Source organism: Amborella trichopoda, chromosome 6, assembly GCF_054954075.1.
Source record: "Amborella trichopoda isolate Santa Cruz 75 chromosome 6, AtrichopodaSantaCruz75HAP2 v2.0, whole genome shotgun sequence".
Lineage (NCBI taxonomy): Eukaryota > Viridiplantae > Streptophyta > Magnoliopsida > Amborellales > Amborellaceae > Amborella > Amborella trichopoda.
Window position 1 is genome coordinate 6,959,632 of NC_142341.1, and position 23,864 is coordinate 6,983,495.

At 35.1% G+C, this 23,864-nt stretch overlaps 1 protein-coding gene and 1 pseudogene across 3 annotated transcripts; both read right to left on the reverse strand.

Annotated features, from left to right (window-relative positions):
• Positions 1-1,621: 1,621 nt before the first annotated feature.
• On the reverse strand, positions 1,622-18,340 carry LOC18434311 (uncharacterized). Of its 3 annotated transcripts, none has more exons than XM_088868857.1 (8): positions 18,226-18,340; positions 17,749-17,825; positions 17,288-17,448; positions 6,275-6,505; positions 5,597-5,795; positions 3,440-3,508; positions 3,207-3,351; positions 1,622-2,634 (listed from the first exon to the last, which is right to left on the reverse strand). In XM_088868857.1, exons 4-8 carry the CDS (start codon positions 6,492-6,494, stop codon positions 1,975-1,977), a joined length of 1,293 nt encoding a protein of 430 aa, XP_088724983.1. In that variant the 5' UTR covers positions 6,495-6,505; positions 17,288-17,448; positions 17,749-17,825; positions 18,226-18,340; the 3' UTR covers positions 1,622-1,974. The 3 variants fall into 3 exon arrangements, with proteins under 3 accessions (XP_088724983.1, XP_006844447.1, XP_088724984.1); XM_006844384.4 differs by having other exon boundaries at positions 18,206-18,340; XM_088868858.1 differs by lacking the exon at positions 3,207-3,351.
• Positions 16,136-16,925, reverse strand: LOC110007290 (ABC transporter C family member 5 pseudogene; annotated as a pseudogene).
• Positions 18,341-23,864: the final 5,524 nt, after the last annotated feature.

Consider the following 23,864-nt stretch of genomic DNA (forward strand, 5'->3'; position numbering starts at 1 on the left):
TGAGGCTATTCGGGCATTAAAACAACCTTTCGAAATTTTTTTTAGGTGCACTCTAATTTGATTGTTTGGAGCCTCACCTTTATATAAACTTTTTCTTTAAAAATAACAAAAATAATTGGTAAAAGAAAAAGCTACTACCGGCCTTGATGACATTCAAAATCGACATGCTTAAGAACACTTAAACGCAGAGGCCTACCATAGAGTTAAACCCCTCTCCCTATAACTTGTCCATTAGATTTGAATTTGCCTGCTAAATCTCCGGAGGATTATGACGCTCTCTTTTAGTTAAGAAAGGATAATACTGTTATAAAAGCCATGCACACGTATGGCATGAATAATAGGGATTTTCTGCAAAAAAAAATACCATTTATTTTTATTATAAGGAAGTCACAACTCGTAGCACTTATTAGATGTCAAATTAGACGGCTTCAGATGAGTCATGGAGTCCGAGATTCTTTTTTTTTTGAACTTTTTATCTATTAAACGACACCCTTACGACCACCTATTTTAAAATTTAAAGGACAAGAATGATTGTTGACTTCCTTGTATAAAAGATAAATGGCATATTTATGTAGTTTCCTTAATAATATTATACTTTTTATACCTCCAACCAAGAGATACTTTAAAGTTTTTTTTATTTGAATTTTTAGGATCCAACAAAGAATTAGTAAATGATTATTTCAAACAAAAAAAATGAATTTTGAGCTCTTCAACACTTTGATATTGTCCTCTGAAAATTGGACATTCTTTGATCAATTTGGGGTATTATTTTTCAAGCACATAAAATAAACTAGTTTATGTATTTATTTATTTATTTGTTTAGAGGTTGATCATCAAGCCTATTTGGTATCCTAAAAAAATATTCCTAGATTAGATTTATCTGAGGGAGCAAATAAACAGTAAACTCTGGAGCATATATTTTGAAGCAACAAAAAAGCGCAATTCAGACAAAAGGTCCCACTAAAATAATGTGGTTTTCATGACCCTCGAATTACTATCTCGTTGATAGATCGAGGACCCAAAAGCAATAACCCGCAAATCCATTTCGGCCCAAAAAGAATGTTCTTAAGAGCTCCTAAAAAGCTCCAAATTTGTGAGACTAACACTCCAGATTGATCATTTTAAGCTCCCGATGCAATATTTATCTGCATATCGATACTTGATTTCGAGGAACAGTTCCCTCAGAGAGAGACATGTCAATCGAAAGAACCTATTTAATAAAGGAATGGACCAAAGAACATATTAATAAAGGAAAGCAAATGACAGGTGTGGTTTATATAAAGCTGAGGCCCTAAACAATCAAAATAAGGCACACCTTCGTATGCGTCCGGGGACATTTTGTCCCCCAAGCATAAACCCTTGGGTCTTGAAGACGGATATAAATGGCAGTCGCTGCAAACAAATTTAAAGCAAATAGTCTATGTGTTTATTTGAAAAAATATCATTTTCAATTTTTTAATTTTTGTATTTATATATTAATGATCTCCCTATTCGAGATTATATATTCTTTAAAAATTAGATCCAAAATCCATTTCTACATTTGAGTCCGGGGGACTCATAGAAACCATATCCTTTTAAGTCTGTAGCCCCAGCAAAGCAGTTCTCTCTCATGACGTCAGAATTAGGGAACAGCTTCAAAATTGATTCTTTAAAGGGACTGAAAAATAATCAAGGTTCTCATCGATACAGTCATTCAATCAATATGGAAACATCACAAAATACCACAAACCTTTTTGTAGAAACAAATTCATGAAAAACTCCAGAGCATGAAACTCTAAATTGAACGGAGTGGCACTTACTCTTATCTTTCAGCACATAAGGTCATCAATTTTTCCTTACATCACAGAGTGAAGACTGACATTCCATTTTCAGAAATTCCTCAAAACCCTTATGGACAAAGAAACCATTCCATTTGCAAAATTCTACATTTCGTCATTCCTCTCCGAGACCAGTGAAAAAGTAACCATTTCATTTTCAAAACTCTACAATTTCACCCTCCTCTCTGTCGTCGTCATCTTCAAAGTAGACACCTTTGAAGAACGAATGGTCATCCCCATACAATTCTCCAGGGGAAATCCGCGAAACACCATCCTCGAACACCTGATCAAACCCAAAATCCATGCTATTGTTCACTTCAAATGCCTCGAGATCTGATGGGAAATAATCCTCCATTTCTTCACTTTTCAAAACAGGACTAACATCTTTTCGAAGTCCCTGTTTCTCCAAAGAGAAATCCCCTCCCTCTCTAACAACCTCTTGTTCACTAGAAGGATATCCTTCTCTCTCTCCAGCAACCTCTTTTATTGAGCCACCAACAATGTTTAAAATATCTTCAACAGAACTTACATGGTTTGAGGAGTCCAAAACCTGTGGTTTTTGTGCAAGCTCATCATCTTCTTGTATTTCTTCTTCTCGAAAATAGACACCCTTGGGACTGGGAAGGTCATGTAAAGGTTCATCTGGTGGACAATTTCTAGATCTTGGAACCGAAACCCAGGTTTCATCGATTGCAAATTCATGGGCATGTTGAGGGAGAACAACGTGGATGACAGGAAACTCAATGAGCATAATGCCGATCAATTGGTGCCGTAACGGTGAAGTGATGTCTAACTCACGAAACAAAGGCTTTGGGCCCTGAAATAGTTATAACATGGCCAGAATTTAAGAATAAGAATTTTCCTCTCATGAATATTTATTAATATATTTAATTAGTGTACATCAGTGTTTCCAAAATCAAACCGGAACGGTTAACCGAACATGGGCCCGGAAGTCTTAACCGGCCTAACCGGTAAACCGGCCGATTCAACCGTTCTAACTAGGCAAGTCCCGAGCAGGCCAAAAGAGTGCCGAAAAAATAAAAGAGATAAAAAAAAAAATCTACTAAAATATGAAAAGCATACTAAAAATGATTAAAACAAAACAGATTCAAATGAAGTTGAAAATTAAAAAAATAGATTTTAACGAATCGATTATTGAAATAAAGTGAATATTAATCACAAAAACAATTTTGAATCTTTACCCTACTGTAAAGAATATTAAAAAATACATCACAAACCATTTTCCTTATTTTTGAGAATTTATGTGTTTTTGAATTTTTTTTAAAATACCGGTCAATCACCAAAACCACCCAAAATCAAAACTGGCTGGTTCTGACCTAACAGGGCGGTTAGTAGTTAGATCGCCCGATTTTTCTAACAATGGTGTACCTTAGGGTTCTTCAAAACGAGGAACTTAAGTTTATCCAACTGCTCCTTACGGAAAGGTTTAAGCTTCCCGTCGACTTGTAGATTCCAAGGACCCGGCTTTAAATGTTTCTCTATGACACCTTGCAATTCCCTATTTTCCTCTATCCTGTACCATCATTCTTGTTTCACTAAGGCAGTTGTTCAAATCATCTCTCTCTCTCACACACACACACAATGATGACTCTACAACATACCCATGGTCTGTAAAAACAACTTCAGTCGAATCGAAACGCCACTCAACGGTCCAGTAAATGGATTGCTTGCTGTATGAGACAAAATTAACAGATTGTAAGCATATAACTATGTGAATGTAACATCACTATCAAAAAGTTACAGGCAATCATGCCATGTAATGTACCATATAATCTAGATTTGTAGAAAAATTCCAATTGATAACCAAACCAGCATAATTTACTAAATGATTAGGAGCTTATGAATAAATAAAACAAAATGTCATTGATTTACAGTGGTATAAAATGGATTCTTTTCCAATTTGAATGATCACTTGTATCAAGTCACATACAACTGAGAAACATTAAACTCATTTGTGAAATAGAAATACTGAGAAGAAAATAAAATGAGAGATATAAGAATAATTTTTGCTATTAGCAGCATCAAAACACATAAAACTAGAAGACAATGAAGGATACAATTACACATTTGGCAGAGCAGAAGGCAGTGAATGAACCAAGTATCCCATAAACGGGATCAACTTGACCCTCATATTGACTGGTCTATCCATTTTTTTTTTAATATGGACTGGTCTATCCATTACTTCACAAATAAAGAACGCCATGTCAATTTCCTATCTTCCTCTATTATCCAAACTACCTTTGCAACTTTTTTCTTCTAATTTGTAACTTATTTATTATTCACCTCAAAAACTTAAGTGTGTTTAACAAGGAAGCGATACATGCCCCACACCAGTAACTAGCAGTTTACAACACTGTTCAATAACTCTTTCATCCTACATAACTTGGACAGGTATATCCGTGGTTCGTGGCACATGTCAACATGCCAAGGAAGTGACAAGTGTCTAAAGCTTTAGAAATTTAGACATTCCACTTACCCATTTTTTGAGATGCCACCACAAGAGTGTGAAGTGCCAGCTAAAATCCCACCCCACCAAATGAAGAAAAATGTTAAATGAGGAAATTTTTTTTGCAGTAAACTTGTCGAATTGACTGCTACATGTGCACGACTACATTCCTTATTAGCCTTCAATGGTGATTTCACATTAACTCATTTGTTTGTGCAAAAGCATAAATATATCGTGGCCAAAACAATGAATTTCTTTAAGAAAGGAGAAGCCAATGAGGTAGTAACTGATGAGGTTAAAACTACACCATGGGTTGACAGCCAATCGTCTCAATTGTGGGATATCATTGAGAAATAGGAATCTGTGTTCTCAAAGGATTTTCTGCGATTATTCCTAGAATGGAATGAGTCAAGCAACCAAAATGCTGCTATTGTTCTTTCATTGATCAATAATTTCGATCTTTGGGAAGTATCAAGATCATCTAATCAGAAAGGTTTTAATTTGTTCAAATGAATGATTTGAATACCTATTGATTCTAACAACTAATTGTAGAGTTGATCATTCGGATCTTTCAATTCATAGTTGACCTAAAATGATCAGTACGGTAATCTAAGTAGAAAATCTCCCTAGCGCTACAGCCTTCACAATCAACTAGCAGGTAGCTCAGTCCTACATATGACAACCATTGGGTCAAAGGAAGCCTTTAGAATGTGATCCTCTAGCTGCCCAAAAGAAGCCATAGGCACTGCAAGTTGAAACTTAAAGCAAACATGCAGAGATATTCCGAAAGATTGGTAGATGGATATAATCGAGTACCTATATATGCAGACAGAAGAACATAAACAATCAAGAGTGATGGTTCACAAATTATTTTCATCGATAGACTACTGTCCGGAACCACCTTGTCCTCAGTTGTCAAACCATTATAAGAAGCCTTCCTTTCCATTGATTTGAAGGAGAAAAACAAATGAATTTTGAAGGTGATGAAGAAGAGGTCTATATTTGAATTGTGTGCCTAACTGAACCATTACGACATCTTTCAGGAAGGCAAAACTGAGAAGCTAATTATCAAAAGATTAAGAGAAATGAGAAGCCCAACATGGCAAAAAAAATTATCAAAACAAATTTGGGAACTTTATCCAAAGCCCCTCAAACTTGCTGCATCAAAGACTTCACAGTTTAAAGGGAAACCAATCATCTAATATTACAAGAAAAATTATCAGAAGCATTAGAATAACAGTTTCTAATATCCAACCCAAAAGCAGAAAAAAAGTAAATGAAAACTTGATGCTTAAAACATATGAAAGCAAACCTCCAACTGTAGTAAGAACGATTTTTCTCTCTCTTAGACATGCCTCGTGAGAGAATAAGAACCTTGGTTGCACGTTTCTTGGCTGACCTACAAAGGGCCAAGAGATTGCGGGGCAGTTTGTAACCAAAACTCTTAAAGTCATCTCTCATTCGCCGAGTAGAATCTGCAATCCTTTTCGTTTCCTCAAGCAAATTGTAGTCTAAAATGACAATCATCCCAAAAAAATTTCAAGAACGTATAAACACATAAGCTGATAAATATTTATGAACACATAAGCTCACAAATATTTATGAACGTATAAGCAATGGAATGTAAAAGATCTATTTTGGAATATAAAAGATCCATTCAAATTAGTTTGCAAACCTCAGAAAATGACAGACACGCAAATGGGTTCAACAACAAAAAATCGTAAATTCAAAGAACACATGAAGGAGTTGAAAGAGCCGAGATCAATAAGTGTGCAAGAGAAATCAGATAAAGAAAATGGTATGAACCAAACTGGACCAGGGCCACAACAGGGCCCCATTGCCAAGAAATTGCCACCCACCCCTTTGCCGCCCCTTGTTTATTAGAGCCATTAGACTACAACAAATTGCTTAAGTCCATAAAAAGTTATTAAAGCTTGAGCAAGGGAAAAAAAGGATGGAGGAATAAGAAAAGAGGAAAGAGTAGGGTAACCTGAGAGCAAGATGTTGTCATCGAATTTCGATAATGGCACAAACTGTGTTCGACTCCTCTTGCCGTTGCACCCTAATCGCTTCTTGTGAGAATTCACACAGGGCAAGCTACAGGACCTTACATTACAACCAGGGCACCTGTACTTGAATGGATGTTTACCACACTCCTGGCAAATTGAGCATGATGATGAAGATTCCATGGTATCAATGTTGTGCTCCATTATTTAGGTCTCTGCAATTCAAAAATCACCAATTGGTTTTTTATCTCTGAAATTGGCACCACTTCTCTGCACACCAATCTAGTTCTCAGCACTAAAACCAATCAACACTATATTATTGAAAAACACATCGGTAAATGACTAAAATCGATGGGAAAAACATATCACCAGGAGAGGAGACCAAAAGATCCATCAAGTCTTTACTATCACACACAAATACACATCGAGAGAGAGAGAGAGAGAGAGAGAGAGAGAGAGAGAGACCCATCGAAATATTGAAATCCAAGAAGACCAAATCACATACAAAAACTAAATAAAGAAAGCCCAAATTATCCCAGGGAGAGAGAGAGCTCAAGACTAAGAATATCAGTACACCGATCAGAAACCCATTAACTGTGAGAAACAGCCAATGCCCATTGAAAGTTATTAAACTAGAGTATGCAAAAAGAGAAAGAGAGAGAGAGTTGGGGAGGGGGAGGGGGGGAGGGGGAGGGGGGAGGGGGAGGGGGGGCATGGAAAGATTCTAAACTAAGAAGGACCAAATCCCATACAAAAACTAAAGGATGAAGGTGCTATAGGGCCTAGGCTTTATGAAAACAAAATAAAATCTCACCTCAAATGTTGGAAATTTCAGAAGCTCTACACCATAAATATTGGAATTTTTTAAAGTGCGTAGCTACTATCACATTATAAAAGTATTCTCAGCTTAATAAAACTCAAGGAATGATTGTAAATAAACATAATAGAGTTAAAGAGACAAATATTACAGTGAGGATTTTACGGCCCACAAGCCATAGCAGTCCTCCTAAATTACCTCGAGTGTATTAGCTGCAGCTAAGACTCTTTCTCTAACAAAGTTTTTGAATAAGCAAAAGCTTGGAGAGATAAGTTCAAACTCAAAAAGGGTACAACTCATTTCATAGATTGTGCCTTTTTAAAGCCCTTTAAAAGGGTTTTAAAAACCACTAACAAACTACCTATGTGACCCCACTTTGGGAAACCACCCGCTACAACACATAACTTCCATATTGATAACTACCCACTAAGAGAGAGAAGATAACTTACCACTACAAGATCACTCCCACCATAAATCCCTAACCTATAATTACCCACAACCTCTTAGAGAAAATTCCAACATTTATGGTGTAGAGCTTCTAAAAATTCCAACAGTGGTATCAGAGCCGATGGTTTGATTAGTCTGGGAAAAATAAAAAAGAAGATTTGGGAAGTCATACGAGTATTTTTTTAAAAACAATTTTGAGTCTTGATTAAAAAAATTGCTAAGTTATTTGCAATGAAAAAAAAAAAGGGAAGAAAAAGAAAAGTTCTTAAATGTAGTGCTCTTGGAAAAGAAGAAAGAGATTTTTAAAAAAAGGGGGAAACCAAAATGAGAGAGTTCTTGATGTCATGTTCTGCAAAAGTTTTCAAAAATGAGATTTAAAAAAAAATTTATGAAAGGGGGACATAAGTAGTCCTCATGGGAAAATCTATGCCTAGTGTAGGCATAGAAAAATGATTTTTGAGAAAGAAAAAAGAACGAAGTCCTAGTATGTCATGCCACGAAAAGGTATGAAGATGCCAATTAAAGGCATAGAAAAATGTTTTTTTGAAAAGGATTGTAGTCCTAGTGATCCATGTCATAAAAAGGTATGAGGGTGCCTAATGAAGGCATATAAAAATGTTTTTTGAAAAGGACCGTAGTCCTAGAGTGTTATGCCGTGAGAAGGCATAAAAAAAAAGGGGAGAAAAATATTTTTAATAAGAATAGTAATTGTTGTTTTAGAAAAGGCATCAAGAACATATGATAAATTCTACTCCAAAGAGCATGCTGCATGAATTTTGCTAAAAGCAAAAGATTGAAAAAACAATTTACAAAATTATCAAAAAAGGACCTGATCATAGTACTATTTTTGTCTGTGAGATTCAAGTCAGAGGATGCGAATTTTCAAGATTCCCTATGGATACAAGAAAATAAGTTGAACAATGTGTAACTTATTTTACCATATCATAACTGGCGTAAAAGAAAGAAATTATTGAAATTGAAGATATGATAAAGAGAATATGTAGATCGCAAGAAAAGAAGAAATTCATCAAATAAAAAAACAAATTGAAAGTCCTGAAGCCCTAATGTCTACACTAAAGAAGGAAAATGAAGAACTTCATAATATCATTGAAAATCTTGTACGTAAAATTTAACAAAAAAAAAATTTTGCATCAAAGGGCAATGTTGAAATATGATGCAAAATTTGAGGAATTTGGGGGTCAGTGTATTTCTCTCTCTAAGAGGTTGTGGGTAGTTATAGATTTATGGTGGGAGTTATCTTGTAGTGGGTAGTTATCTCTTCTCTCTTTCTCTCTAAGTTAATAGTTATCACTTATCAAAATGGAAGTTATGTATTGTAGTGGGTGGTTACCAAAGTGGGGTCACGTAGGTAATTTGTGGGTGGTTGTTAAAACTACTATAAGGGCCTTTAAAAAGGAACAATCTATTGAAACAAGTCGTACCCCTTTTGAGTTTGAAGTTCTCTCTCTAAGCTTTTGTTTATTCAAAAACTTTGTTAGAATAAGAGTGTTAGCTACAGTAACTACACTAGAGGCAAATTAGGAAGACTGTTATGGCCATAGCATCCTCACTCTAATATCGATCTCTCTAACTCTATTATGTTTATTTACAATCATTCCATGAGTTTTATTAAGCTGAGAGTACTTCAGAAGCTCTACACCACAAAATGTTAGAATTTTTTAAAGTGTATAGTTATTGCCACATTGTAAAAGTACTCTAAATTTAATAAAACTCAAGAAAGGATTGTAAATAATCATAATAGAGTTAGAGAGACAAATATTAGAGTGAGCATGCTATGACCCACAGGCCACAGCAGTCCTCCTAAATTACCTCAAGTGTAGTTGTAGCGAACAATTTTTCTCTAACAAAATTTTTGAATAAGCGAAAGCTCACAAAAATAACTTCGAACTCAAAAGAGGAATGACTCATTTCAATAGATCGTGCATTTTTAAAGGCTTTTCAAACAAGTTTAAAAACCAACCACAAACTACCTACGTGACCCCACTTTGATAATCACCCACTACAATACATAACTTCCATTTTGATAACTACCCACTTAGAGAGAGAAGACAACTACCCACTACAAGATAACTCCTACCATAAATCCATAATCCATAACTACCCACAACTTCTTAGAGAGAGAAAGATAGAAATACACAGACCTCCCAATTCCTACAATTTTGCATCACATTTCAACAATCCTCCTTGATGCAAAATTCTAATTTTTTTTGGTTAAATTTCCCGTACATGATTTTCAATGACATTATGAAGTTCTTCATTTTCTTTTTTTAGTGTAGACACTAGGACTTCAGGACTTTCAATTTGTTTCTTCATTTCATAAATTTATTCTTCTCTTGCAATCTTCATATTCTTCGTCATCATCTTCAATGTCAATAATTTCTTTCCTTTTTGCCAATTGCAACACGGTAAAATAAGTTACACTTTGTTAGGCTTCTTTTCTCGTATCCGTAGGGAATCCTAAAAATTCTCTTCAGACTTTAATCTCACAACAAAAAATAGGACTATAATCGGTTCCTTCTTTGATAATTTTATAAATTGGTTCAATCTTTTGCTTTTGGTAAAATTCATATTGCATGCACTTTGTTAGGCTTCTTTTCTCGTATCCATGGGGAATCCTAAAAATTCTCTTCAGACTTTAATCTCTCAACAAAAAATAGGACTATAATTGATTCCTTCTTTGATAATTTTGTAAATTAGTTTTTCAATCTTTTGCTTTTGGTAAAATTCATATTGCTTGTTTTTTGGAATAGAATTTGTCATATGTTCTTGATGTCTTTTCTGCAAAAAAAATTGCAACAATTAGTTTTCCTTTAAAAAAAATTAAAAACACTTTCCTCCCCTTTTTTTAATGCCATCTCATGGCATAACACTCTAGGACTACAGTCTTTTTCAAAAAACATATTTATATGCCTTCATTAGGCACCCTCATGCCTTTTCATGGTATGGAACACTAGAACTACAGTCATTTTTCAAAAATATTTTTCTCTGTCTTTAACTGGCATCTTCATGCCTTCTCATGGCATAACATATTAGGACTACGATCTATTTTCTTTATAACAAAATAGTTTTCCTATGCCTACACTAGGCATGGATTTCCCATGAGGACTACTCATGTCCCCCTATCATAAATTTTCTTAAACCTAAGTTTTGCAAACTTTTTGCAAAACATGATATCAAGAACTCTCCCATTTTGTATTCCTCCCTTTTTTTAAAACATCTCCTCCTCTAACAAGAAAACCACATTTAAGAAATATTTCTTTTTCTTTTTTTCCTTTTTTCTTTTTTTCATTGCAAATCACTTAGCATATTTTTTAATCTAGACTCAATTTTTTTTTTTTTTAAATACCCATATGACTTCTCAAATCTTTTTTCTTTTAATATTCCCAGAATAATCAAACCATTGACTATGATACCACTATTGGAATTTTCAGAAGCTCTACATCATAAATGTTGGAATTTTTGAAAGTATGTGTAGCTACTGCCACATTGTAAAAGTACTGTCAGCTTGATAAAACTCAAGAAATGATTGTAAAGAAGAATAATTGAGTTAGAAGGGCAAATATTAGAGTGGGGATGCTATGGCTCACATGCCATAGCAGACCTCCTAAATTGCCTCAAGTATAGTTGCTACAGCTAACACTCTTTCTCTAACAAAGTTTTTGAATAAGCAAAAGCTTAGAGAGACAACTTCAAACTCACAAGAGGTACGACTCATTTCAATAAATTATGCCTTTTTAAAGGCCTTTACAACAGTTTTAAAAACCACCCACAAACTACCTACGTGACCCCACTTTGGATAACCACCCATTACAACACAACTTCCATTTTGATAACAACCCACTTAGAGAGAGAAGATAACTACACATTCCAAGATCACTCTCGAATCCATAACCCATAACTACCCATAATCTCTTAGAGAAAGAGAGATATACACAAAGCCCGCAATTCCTACAATTTTGAATCACATTTCAACATGAAATCCTCATCTAGAAAGCACTTTGAGCATCCAAAATCTTCATGACGGCGTTAAACTCAATTTCCAACACTAACAATAAAATTTGAAACTCAAAAAATGCAAGCGGATCTATTAACACTCATTTTTAGGGTGAAATGGACGGTCTGGATGATTTATTGCAATATACACTATTTCTAGAACTTGAAATCCTAAAATTTTTTCACAATCATAATGTTCAAGCCGAGACGATTGATTTAACATTTTTTCAACACTTGAATTGCAAGTTTTGATGAGATATGAGTTGAGGCTTTAATTATTTTGATAAGGTTGCAGCCTTATTAAACAATTTTCCAAAACTAAATAAAGCAAGCCTAAATTATCCCAAGGAGAGAAAGAACTCAAGAAGACTAAGAATTTCAATACACTAAAAGAAACCTATTAACTGTGAGAAACAACCAATGCCCATGAAAATTTATTAAAGCTCAAGAAAGCAAAAAGCGAGAGAGAGAAAGAGAGAGCTGAGGGGGGGGGGGGGGGGTGGGGAGGGAAGGATTAAGGGTGAATTTGATAACTTTCTCTATAGTTTCCCTAGGAAAATCTTTGCTGCTGATTTTCCTAAAATCTTGGATGAAAGTGAAAATTGGTAGCCTGAAAGCTAGGAACCTTGTTTGATAAATTGTGGTGCTAGTATTTTCACCTGTTTGGTATGGGGAAAGATGGAAACTATTTTCGTAACCGTCATTATGTATTCTATTGATTTGATGTGCAAAATTCATATTTTGAATAAAAAATTTTTGCTACAACCCATCTAATGCAGTTCTTATAAACTATATAGTTGCGACTGCAATTTGTTCTATATCTAACTTAAGAGTAGAAGACACCCAATAATAATTGAAATTGCAATGCCACCAATACACCAGAAAAGATAAATATATGGCCACAACCAGTGCAACCGAATCAGGTCTCATGCCCTCATGCATCATTTGGGCGAAGAGAGCCAGAGCTTCAACACCTCTTTCATGGCTCACATATGACATACCCTTGCACAAGACGAGTACCAATAAATAATTCTCTTTCTAGATCACTCAAAACAATCACACAATGAATAACCAGGTCTGATTTCCTACACCAAGCTTACGGCAAGCATGCAACATACGCCATAGTAACAGGATTTGGACTATCACCTCTCTCTCTCTCTCTCTCTCTCTCTCTCTCTCTCTCAAAGAAGAAAAGTACCATTAGCATCTCCACACAAATTGCAACCTCGATCATCATACCAACTTTCTCTTGGGCATTTCATCAAACAAATTCCTTGCAATCACAACCACTCCAGTTGTACAATGTAAATGAAGAAGTGCATAGCTTACAAAAACAAAGGACTCGTAGGTTAATTTAACAATATCAGAGTGAATTTTCTCACCATACTGAAATGCTCATACAAAGGAGCAAGATTTAAGCACAAATGGACACGTAAACTCATCTGGGTACATTTAAGAACAAATGGAAAAGTTTAAAAAAAAAAAAAAAAAATCCAAATGCAAAAAGCTCACAAGCTATACCTGAGTTTTGGTGGAGGCCATTAATGATGTATCTAGCACGAAATTGGTGGACACAATGAACACTAATGGGTTCATCTGAACCAGTCCATAATAATAGAGAAAGTACGTGGCTTAATCGCATTTTAATATTCTTATCTGCATCGCCGACTGATCATACAAAACCCAAATTGATAATGACTGACAATAGAAATAATTTTATCTTACTGTTAGATGAATACTCCCAAATTGTGAGTCCCATATGAAATGAATTGTAACAAGCCACCCTTTTTCCATTAACTGTTCCATCCTTAACAAACAAATTTTCTTATGACAAAAGGAATGAAGAGAGATATTATATAATTGGTCTCAATAAAAACATTCATTTAAACACTCAGAGAAAGTAAACCCAATTTCAGAGAAAACATATCCAGAGAAAAATTTGCGCTAATATCAACAATACTTTGTATTATTGAACAGTGTATCAAAAAGTGCTAGGCGGACCCAGTTGAAAAAAAGTACAACACATACCAAATTACCAATATACCATATTCCAAGTTGAAAAAAAAAAATGATAGACGTCGAGAAGAGAATTTTGATAATCCATATTGTTAAAACAGTAAATTGTAAAACCATACAAGTGTAGGTTATAAAAGTCAACACTCGACACAACAGAAATATACAGAAATTTAGAAAATATACAGTCTAACAAAAGTCAATACTCATTACTTAACACAACAGTCAACAGACTCAACACTCAACACCAAGAGGCAAGAGTCTTCAGTAGTCGTCATCATCATCATCATCATCATCATCAAAGGGAATGTCAATAGGGCAAACCTCATCATATGCATCAAAGTCGAGGCCATCATCATTAGAGTCATCTCCCTCTTCAATATAACGCTCGTCCTCCTCTGTTTCTTCTGAATTTATCGCTTCCTCCTCTTCTTCTTCTACCTTCCTCTTACTAGTACGTGCAGATGAGGTCCTAGGAGTCTTGGTTGCTCTACCCTTTTCTTTGTGCTTCTTTGAACTCAAATATTATATAATTTCCTCCTTGGAAGCCTCAAGAACATTTTTACACGGGGCAACATCCCCCCTTAATACCGACAAGATGTTTTTTAAACCGGTAAATGCCCCCATGAGTATCCTTTCCACAATAATTACATGTAATACGATTTTTATCACTTGGATTCGAATTATAACCATACTTCCGACCCGGATCACCGTTTCGACTAGAACCTGGAGAAGATACTTCCGTAGAACAAGGCTTATTTTCATTCTTTTCTGGTTCTTCAAAATTCAGAATATGTCTAATCTCATCCCGAACTGCTTCGGGAACCTTTGTACAAGAAGTAACATTACCTCTAACACCAGCAGTGTTTTTTGAATCGGCAAATACCCCCATTGGTATCTTTTTTACAAAAATTCCACTTTATACAATTTTTATCATTTGGTTTTGGTTTGTACCCATACTTCCAACCCGGATCACTTCTTCTAGAAATAGCAGAAATAGAAATAGATTTATGACAAGGATTTTGTTCTTGTTTTTGTTGTACATAACTTATAAATTGCTTAATCTCCTCTCTGATAGCTTTAGAAACATTTTTACAAGGGGCAACATCCCCCTTAATACCAGCAAGATGTTTCTTAAACCGGTTTATGCCTCCTTTTGTATCTTTTTCACAAAAATTGCATGTAACACTATTTTTTTCATTTGGATTCGGGTTGTATCCATATTTCCAACCTAGATCTCCACTCCGACTAACTCCAGAAGAAGACATCTCAAAATAAAACAAGCAATCTAAAAAATGCACTTACTTTGGTTGCTCGAACTCCAAACTTCGAGAAACACTTCAATGATTCGATCCAATGAAATGTAGTTTTTTTAGGTTTCTTTCTCTCTAAAAGGGGTTCTTGTGGGTTTAGGTTTCAAATGAACCTAAAACCCATCCTTCTAAACTTTTATATCTTGAAAAAAACAAAAAACAAAAAAGTATTTTTCCGCCTTTGGCCTAGGGCTGGGCGCTGGGCGACCGCCTAGGGCTGCACGCAGGGCTGCCGCCTAGGCGGGTTCCGTACCACCTATGCGACCGCCTAGGGACCACCGGCCAGTTTGGCCGCCTAGGCACTGGGCGGTCTATTTTTTTGAACAATGTTATTGAATGAAAAGGTTTTGAAGAAAATAATTAGAAGAAATAGAGAAAGGTGTTTCTAGACCTGAAACAAGAGAGAGAAGGTAGGCAGGCAGGAAAAAGTGAGTTCTGACTTTACTCCCCAAACTTACAAAACCTACAGTACAAGGTAAAGCCTGAGACTTTCCCTTATTTTATTTATGAAATGCACCCTAAGGGTGTGTTTGTTTGTTGGAAGATAAATGTTCCCTGGAAAGGAGTTCTTCATGGGAAGTGGAATGTTATCTTCCTGGAAGTTAAGGAAGTTCTGGGCACCTATTTTTGAAAACTTACTGCAATGTTAAGAAAGTTTTGGGTGCCTGTGTTTGATTCCCAGCTGGAATGTTGAGGAAGTTTTGGGTAACTGAGTATTTGAAATACTCCTTGCTCAAACATCGTCATGAACCATTAATCAACTTGGACTAGGCTCCAAAGGGAGCTATAGGATAGCAATTTGAAGAGGTCCCAATGAAATGAATCCCCAATCAACTATCAAATAAAGTGTAATGGAGCAATTTTTAGGGAGAAATAGTAGATATTCAAATTGGGAAAAGAGGCTAGTTATGGCATCAGCTGAGGATATATTGACATCCTCCAAAACCAGAGGCGCAAAGACTGCTCCCTTTGCAAGTAAACAAAATCGAAATCCAAAAAATTTACTCAACAGCTAAGAACTCACTCAAAAGGACACAATGGAAGGTACAAGTCAAAATTAAAAACATAAACATGCATTATTATGAGGAAACAATGTCGATATAGACAATGATGCCAATCCTACCATGCTTGCAACTTCAAAATCCTTATGTTCCTTAGGCACTCAAATCTTTTCCTCATTCTACCATCCTTAGCTGACATCAACTTATCTTGGTAATCCTCTTGCACTTTTGCGAGAGGAATCGTAACAAGAATAGAAACAATTGTGGCCCCAAGAGTTGAATGTGAGGCTATACCCACATTTTTATAGAGAATTGCCAATGCTAAGAGCCTAAGACTATCTGTAGAGGTAACATCCATATATCGTGAAGGTACCATGAATAATATCGAATCCTTTGAACATCAACTGCCATACAATTGACAATTTCTCCACCAGTGTGGCTCTGTCTGGCTGTGCTAGAGAGACGAAGCCCTTTTGGATAAACCATGGCAGTCAAAGCCGCACTGATATTCATTCCTAAGATATCAACCCCCAAAAACCATTGCCTAGTGGTTATGGTCTCCACAAGCTTTGCCGTGAAGAATATTGACACTAGGATGTAACCTTCAAGAGGGAAAGTGATGTTCCCTCCCAAATACTCCACAAAGTAGCTTATAAGATAGGAACCAACAAAAGTAACGAGTGTGTTAAGGCTAGCAAGATGGCATTCCAAGCTGCCGCCTTCCAAAAAGACGTAAAAATAGCTGATGCTAAAGATGGTTTTTTCAATGGACTTTCAGACTTGAACTTCTCCCAGTTAAGAGTTAAATATTTTGTATGAGGTTTTGGACTGGTCTTTAGGAGCTAAGAGGGGAACATTCGTGAGTTCTAGAGGCCTCTTTGCACCAATAGATAAAAGTGGGTTTAACCAAGAGAGTGGCCAAGTAAAATAGACTGGCATCGCCATAAGGAATCACTTTTTGGCAACCTAACTCCTCACTAAGCAATGGTTCTTGGAGGTCAAAATCTATATCACTACTCGTATACCAGTATCACCATGAATCGCGACAAAACACAAAAGCAATGGCAGATGTACAAGCAAAGTTAGAAACAACATGGGCATTGAAGTTCAGTCACCCATTGATTAGGCCCCTACCATCAAAGTATATGGTGCATAGGCAAATAACAAAGGAAACAAACCACCATAAGCGAAGAAAAAGTGGGTGTTTCTCCAAGGCCTTGTACTTTGAATGCAAAATGCAGAGGCTCATAACGGATCATGAGAGAATTTGCACCAAGGGGAGTAAGTAAAGGGACATGGCGTGTTTCTCTCTCAGGAACTCATAAAGAAGAGTCGCAATTTGAACAAACAACACGTAAATGCAACAAAAGAGTAATAACCAAAATGAATTACCTATCAGCGTTTCACATGGGATTCCAGTTCTATGAGTGGAAATCGAATCCTCGTGCCTTTCTTTGAAGATCAGGGCTCGCCCAATGCAGGAAAGACAGAGAGAGTAGAGAACCCATTTTTGCAGGAGAATGGAAACATGGAGACTCTGGGTGGTTTTCAAACTGCAAAAAGCCACACCCTGCAATTAATTCACTGACGCACATACAACCAGTTGTTGCGTGATCAAGAGATAGAAGTTATGCATTAAAGAGAGAGTGAAAATGGTGACAGCTGCATGGTGAGGAGATACAAGAGACATGAAGCCCTAGGGGGAGAAACAAATTTGTGGGTCTTACCGACACATTGCATATACAACCAGAGGAATTAAATACAGGCATAAAAACGAGATCTCGGGTTGTTATTAGGACTTGGATTTGGAGATAAGAAGCAAAAAATCACCCAATTGTTATTTTGTTGCTTACCTTATATTGGGATTCCGAAATTATGTGAACTGTGAGACAGCGGGGTTTCTCGAGGCAATGGCAGCAGCTCTGCTACTCTGCAAATAAAGAGTCCCACACAGTTTTAGAGAGAGAAAGAAGATATGCGAGAGATAAAGAGAGAGAGAGAGGGTGTAGGGAGGGTTTTGATTTTGTGTTTGGTTTTAGCTTTTTGGGTTTGGCCTGGCCCCTTATACCAGATGCTGCCGTGTAAAGACCACACTCCAATGAGCGCTTAAGAGACTGTGGGGGAGAAACAAAGCTTTTGAGTTTCTCTTTTCTTTCTGCAAAAAATCAAGCCAAAAGGAATCCAAACCCTAGAGCACCAGTAATGTAAGGCGTAAATGAAACCCTAATGCCCGTTCATTTTGCTTCTTTTTTTTTTGTTTTAATAGAGGAGATATAGAGAGAGAGCAGAGGGAGAAAGCAAATAAATCACCAGATAAGAGAGAGGCATGCCTGGTTATGCTTGGCGCAAGCAGGGGAAGAACGGAAGCTGGGGTGGCTAGGGCCTGCGTGAGCAGGAAGGAGGAAGAAGGGCAGCTCGGGCTGCTGGGAGGCAGACGAGAGACTGAGAGAGAGTTTGAAGAGTACATAAGTTGTAGGTCCCTGGAACTTGAACTTTATCGAAGAGGGAAATTTGTTGTTTTTAATTATGAACCAGTTTTATGTATAGCCCAACAAGAAAGTGCTATTTGGCACATTGTTTTTTGTTTTGTTTTTTTGTTTTTATTTGTGGACAAAATGGGATTTGGCCAATGGTTGATATGAACATAGGAGTCCACGGTTCAGATTGAATCTTAATCGATTTAACGATCATAAATATTTTATAGTATTTGAATTTTAATTTTTTTCTATAGATTTAAATCACTTGAAATTTTAGATGTGTATTCTTCTCATCAAAGTGCATCTAATAAAAATTATCTTTAAAAAATAAAATAACCAAAATACCCCCAAAACTTTTCGAGGGTATTTTGGTCAAATTATTTCATGTAAAATATTTATTTGATATTTTTCGAATATTCACCTATTTTTTATGAATACACGTATAAACTTTCAAGGGATTTGGATTTGTAGAAAAAAAACTAAAATTCAAACAATACTGGACATTTGTGACCGTCAGATCGGCCTAGAATCATTATGAGACGTTGGGCTCATATGTTCATATGAGTTAGTGGGCTAATCCCATCTTTTTCTTCTTTTTATTTAAAAAAATTGCTCCAAACTGGACCGTATTTCTATATTTGTGGTTCAAAAAGTGTAAAGTACCCATCTTAATTGATGCATGCAAATAGGTGCTCCATCTAAAAATAATAGAAACTAACGGTCCAAATGTTTTTTTATTAGAATTATTATTTTTAATTTTTAAAATTTATTTGTTTTTATATTCATGATCTCCATGGTAGACATTATATATCTTTAAAAATTAAATCTTAAAATCCATCTCAAAAATGTATTTATTAACGGGCCCATATTTCTACCTATGTGAGCTTAGCCATATAGAAACAGGTACTTTTCTGAAGTCAAATGTTCCTGCAAACAAACACACGAGAGGAAAAGGTCGGGCAACCTCAGAGCAAGAGGTAGACCACAAAGCTCAACAATGGTACAAACTTTTTCAATTCCTATTGCCACTACACCCTGTTAAAAGATTAGTTCTACTAGTGTTGTGTTTGTTTGTCAATAGAATATTTCTGTCCTTTTTAGAAAAGGATTAAGTTTTTATAAGGCCTAGGCTTCTGAAATCAAAATAAAGCTTCACGCGAATGGGCGGTCTAGATAATTTAAAACTTAAAAATGTATAGTTTTTACGGATCTATGGACACTTATTTTTAGGGTGAAATGGACAGTCTAGATAATTTAAAACTTAAAAAATGTATAGTTTTTATGGATCTATGAACACTTCTTTTTAAGGTGAAATGGACGGTCTAGATAATTTATTACAATATACATTATTTTTAGAGTTTGAAATCCTAATTTTTGTCTACAATCATAATGTTCAAGCCTAGATGATCAATGTAAAGGCTTTCCAATGCTTGAATAGTAATTATCAATGAGTTGTTAGGCAAGGCTTTACATATTTTGATACAGTTGTAGCCCTAACAAAATAAGTAAAGCCTCCCTTTGTAACTTAAAAAAATGGTTCCATAGGACTACAACACTATCAAAATAAATAAAGCCTCACCGTATAACTCATCCAAAATTACAATTCAAGCATATGGCATCGATCAAGCAGCCTTGAACATTATAGTTGTGAAAACAAAATAGGATTTTAAGCTCTAAAAAATATTGTATATCATAACAAATTATTTAGAACATCTATTTTGCCCAAAAAATAAGTGTTCATAGATCTGCAAAATCTGTACATTTTTTTAGTTTCAATTTTTATTGTTCATGTTGGAAATTGATTTTAGAGCCATCATAGATATTTTTGTTATCGAAAGCGCTTTCCGGACAAGGATTTGAGGTAATGCTTTATTTTGTTTTCATATTAGGCCCTATAAAAACTTCATCCTTTTTTTAAATGTGTTTTTGTTTTTGGTTTATTTTGAAGGAGAATTTAGTTTGAAGAGAAAATGGGAGAGATCCCCAACTTTCTGGAAATTATATGATAAATCTATCTTTTCTAATATTTATATTTCAACTTATTTCATCAATCGTCAAGAACGGATGTCTGCAATATGTTTCTCCTCCACTTAGATACATGTAAAGAAAAATATTCGATTGCTTTTAAGGAGAAGGATTACAAAAATAACCTATTCACAGTTAACGCAAAGCACCTCTGGTGATGTTAACATAACCCTGAGTCTCTAAACAATCAAAGTACGGTGCGCCTTAAAATAGTGCCACAATATGTTGTTTTAGTACAAAAAATATTTACAATGGCGTGGAAATTTATTTTCATCTCTGGTTATAAATTTTAAATATTTAAAAATAGCACAAAATGAGCACTTCTACGAACACTTGAAAATTTTAAAAATAGACAGTCTAAATAATACATTACAAGATGCACTATTTTCAAGACTTGAAATACACTTTTTCTCATGTCGATACATCTTGAGGTCGAGATGATCGAACGAAGGTTATTAAGTATTGAAACAACATCTTCTAATGATTTTTTGAGGTGTACCTTAATTTGATTGTTAAGGGTCTCACCCATAGATAAACTTTTCCCTCATAACAAGAGACATACAAGAAGAACTACTAAACAACCAACAATTGAAACCTACATAGCGAGAGAGAGCGGGATAAGCGTGTATTTTTTTTTACTTGCTTTTCCTCTTCAACGATATGGTCCCATTGTTGGGTGAATGTGGCTATTAAAGGCCTAATGAGTGCTTGTAAAATGAAACAATATAGTGGAACATGAACTCAATGGGACTGTGGTCCCTTGTGGACCATACTAAGCAAATGATGTTTACTAATATCGGACTGAGCTTGACAAGCTAGGTCAATTGGTTGGGAATAACCTATGCTACATGGGCATAGAAAACTCTATGATAATTATTCTAATAGGTCATCCATTTATGAAGTTGGAGTATGCCCGGCTGAGTGAGCCAATGGACTGTGTGACCATTTTGTTGAATTATGGCTTTCATAAACGGGGGGCTAAAGCCTCATCCGAGCTATCTCATGACATACATAATGATAGCCATTTTCAAAAAGTGAACAACATTTTAGGGCCATTTGGGTAACTGAAAATCTATTAGATGACAATTGCGAATAACGTTTTAGGCCCATTTGAGTAATTGAAAATCTATTAGATGACAATTCATTACGAGAAGATATGATATTTCCACCGTTTGGGTACAATTTATATAGTAAGAAAATTTACACTTTATATAGTAAGGAAATGGAAAGAGATTACAAGAGATTTCCCCAAAAATCATGAAACGCTAAGATTTTCCAAAAATCATGAAACACATCACGCTCATGAAAAATATATTACGCGCTTCTTCTCATATGTACTTTGCATAAGGTGCTCCCTCTCTCTTTAAGCACCTTCTTCTCATCTGTGCTTTTTCTTTTCTTTTTTTAAGCACATTTATCTTTAAGCCCCTTCGTCTCATTTGTAATTTTTTTTTAAGCCCTTTAGTCTCTCATCTGGACTTTTTCCATTCTCCCTCTCTCCTTAGCATATTTAATCAATGAGAAATTACACAGCACAATTATAATAAAAATTTCACCCAATATAAATACTTACACAACACAATTATAATAAAAAATTTCACCCAATATAATCCTCATAAGAAATTAGTAAAAGCTCAATTGAAATAAGATATCTGTTTAGTTTCTTTCAATACCGTAAAACTTTTCACTGCAACTACCAAACCTTCTAGTTTACGAATCAAACTTATTCTCATTTTTTAACTTGTACCATAAAGATTTTAAATTTCGTATCATAAATCTATTGCTTATTTGAAATTATATAGATAGACATTTGAAAGACTTCTATAAAAAATAAATAAAAATAAGACTTATCACAATAAAAACATGTTATTCCAATGACTAATCATGTTGAAACTAAAGTCTAATCATGTTAGAAGACATGTGATTCCATGTAAGTGCCAAAGGCATGCAAAATAAGTAAGAAATTGTGTGATGATTGACTTTAGAATGGTAAAAGTTATTATTAGAAAATCTTTTTGGAATGGTGATGGTATTATTAGAAAATCTTTTTGGAATGATGTGATGATGACTTTAATTCCGTATTTCAGTAGAATTTTGTGAAAAAAAATAAAATAAAAAAATGATATTTTATAGGCAAGTGCTGGTAAAATGTTGGTAATGAATTTCCCATATTTCTTCTTCCTAGGTTGCATCTAATGTATTACGCCAGTAATATATTTCATAGATATCCAAACGACCATTTAAGGTGAAACTTATGCATGTGCGAGAGATACCCTAATGCGCCATAGGAGCTATCGTTGCATCAGGTCTAGGTGACATTGGTACGTATCTAGAGGAGAACCTGAAATCCACAAACTAAGATTACGACCCATTGGCTCATCGACCAGACTTTGGTAACCCACTAATGAGCCCTTGCAAGGACCGTGGGTCATGCGAAACATTGGGTCGGTTTGGTAAAGCAAGCATAGATCGTAGTCCATAGTTAAAGGTAGAGTGCCCCAACATTTATTTATTTAATTCTTAGACCATGTGGATCATTTATCCATCTAATAAAGTCAATTATGTTTGTTTTAATGATATATGATTTTATAATTATTATTTGAATTTTTTTAGATACCTGGATATTTTATTTATCAAATTTAGATTTATAAAAACAGAGATATTGATTTTAGATTGATTTAAATATTCAAATTTGATTTTATAGATTTCTAAAAATTATATAATTAATTTTAATAATTTAATATTGCATGGGAGCCCAATATGTTAATAGGCCCACCATTGCATGTGGGTGGGGCCTATGAAGTACTACCTAGGATAACACACCCCACCCTAATGAAACTTTCGTTGTATTAGTTCAAACTTTGGCTTGAAGAGAAAACTTTGAAATGTTTTGGAAAGATTTTGCCTTGAAGAAGCTTTCAAAGGATTTTTGGAAAACATGAGAAGGCGTGCATAATGTTAGTAAGCACTATATTATGAATGAAATTATTTTATTTAATTTCTATTGATTGAAAAATAGTTTAGAAATAGGGGATAAATATTCTAGAACCTTCCATAATGTTGATGACTCATTTATGGAATGGAGGGTTAAAATCTTTCACCCCACAAATCACCCAAGATCAGCTGTTCATATTCAATATCATAAGAAGAAGCAAGCCAAAAAAAACCTAAGAAACCCTAATTTTATGCAAGCATTATAAAAAAAGGATTGATCCCTACTCAAATCTCTACACCTTATTTCCACACCTTATTTCCTACACCTAATTCCCATCTATATCTTTCACATCTTACAAAGGGGGCACACCTCACTTAGAATATATATCTCTCTCTTAAGAAAGTTTCTCTCTCTCCCGCAAGAGATCCAAAAGGGCACACCCTACTCTCTCATCTTTGATATCTCTCTCATGCTCACGATCTCTTATCTATCATTGGGGTTTTAGACTATAGGGTTGTGGTGGAAAAAAGAT

Excerpts from the sequence above, each read along its gene's own strand:
- LOC18434311 (XM_088868857.1), bottom strand. The coding sequence starts at position 6,494 with ATGGAGCACAACATTGATACCATGGAATCTTCATCATCATGCTCAATT. Across the intron at positions 5,796-6,274 it reads TGACAACATCTTGCTCTCAG|ACTACAATTTGCTTGAGGAA; the intron begins GTTACCCTACTC and ends TTGTCATTTTAG. Across the intron at positions 3,509-5,596 it reads CGTTCTTACTACAGTTGGAG|CAAGCAATCCATTTACTGGA; the intron begins GTTTGCTTTCAT and ends TGTCTCATACAG.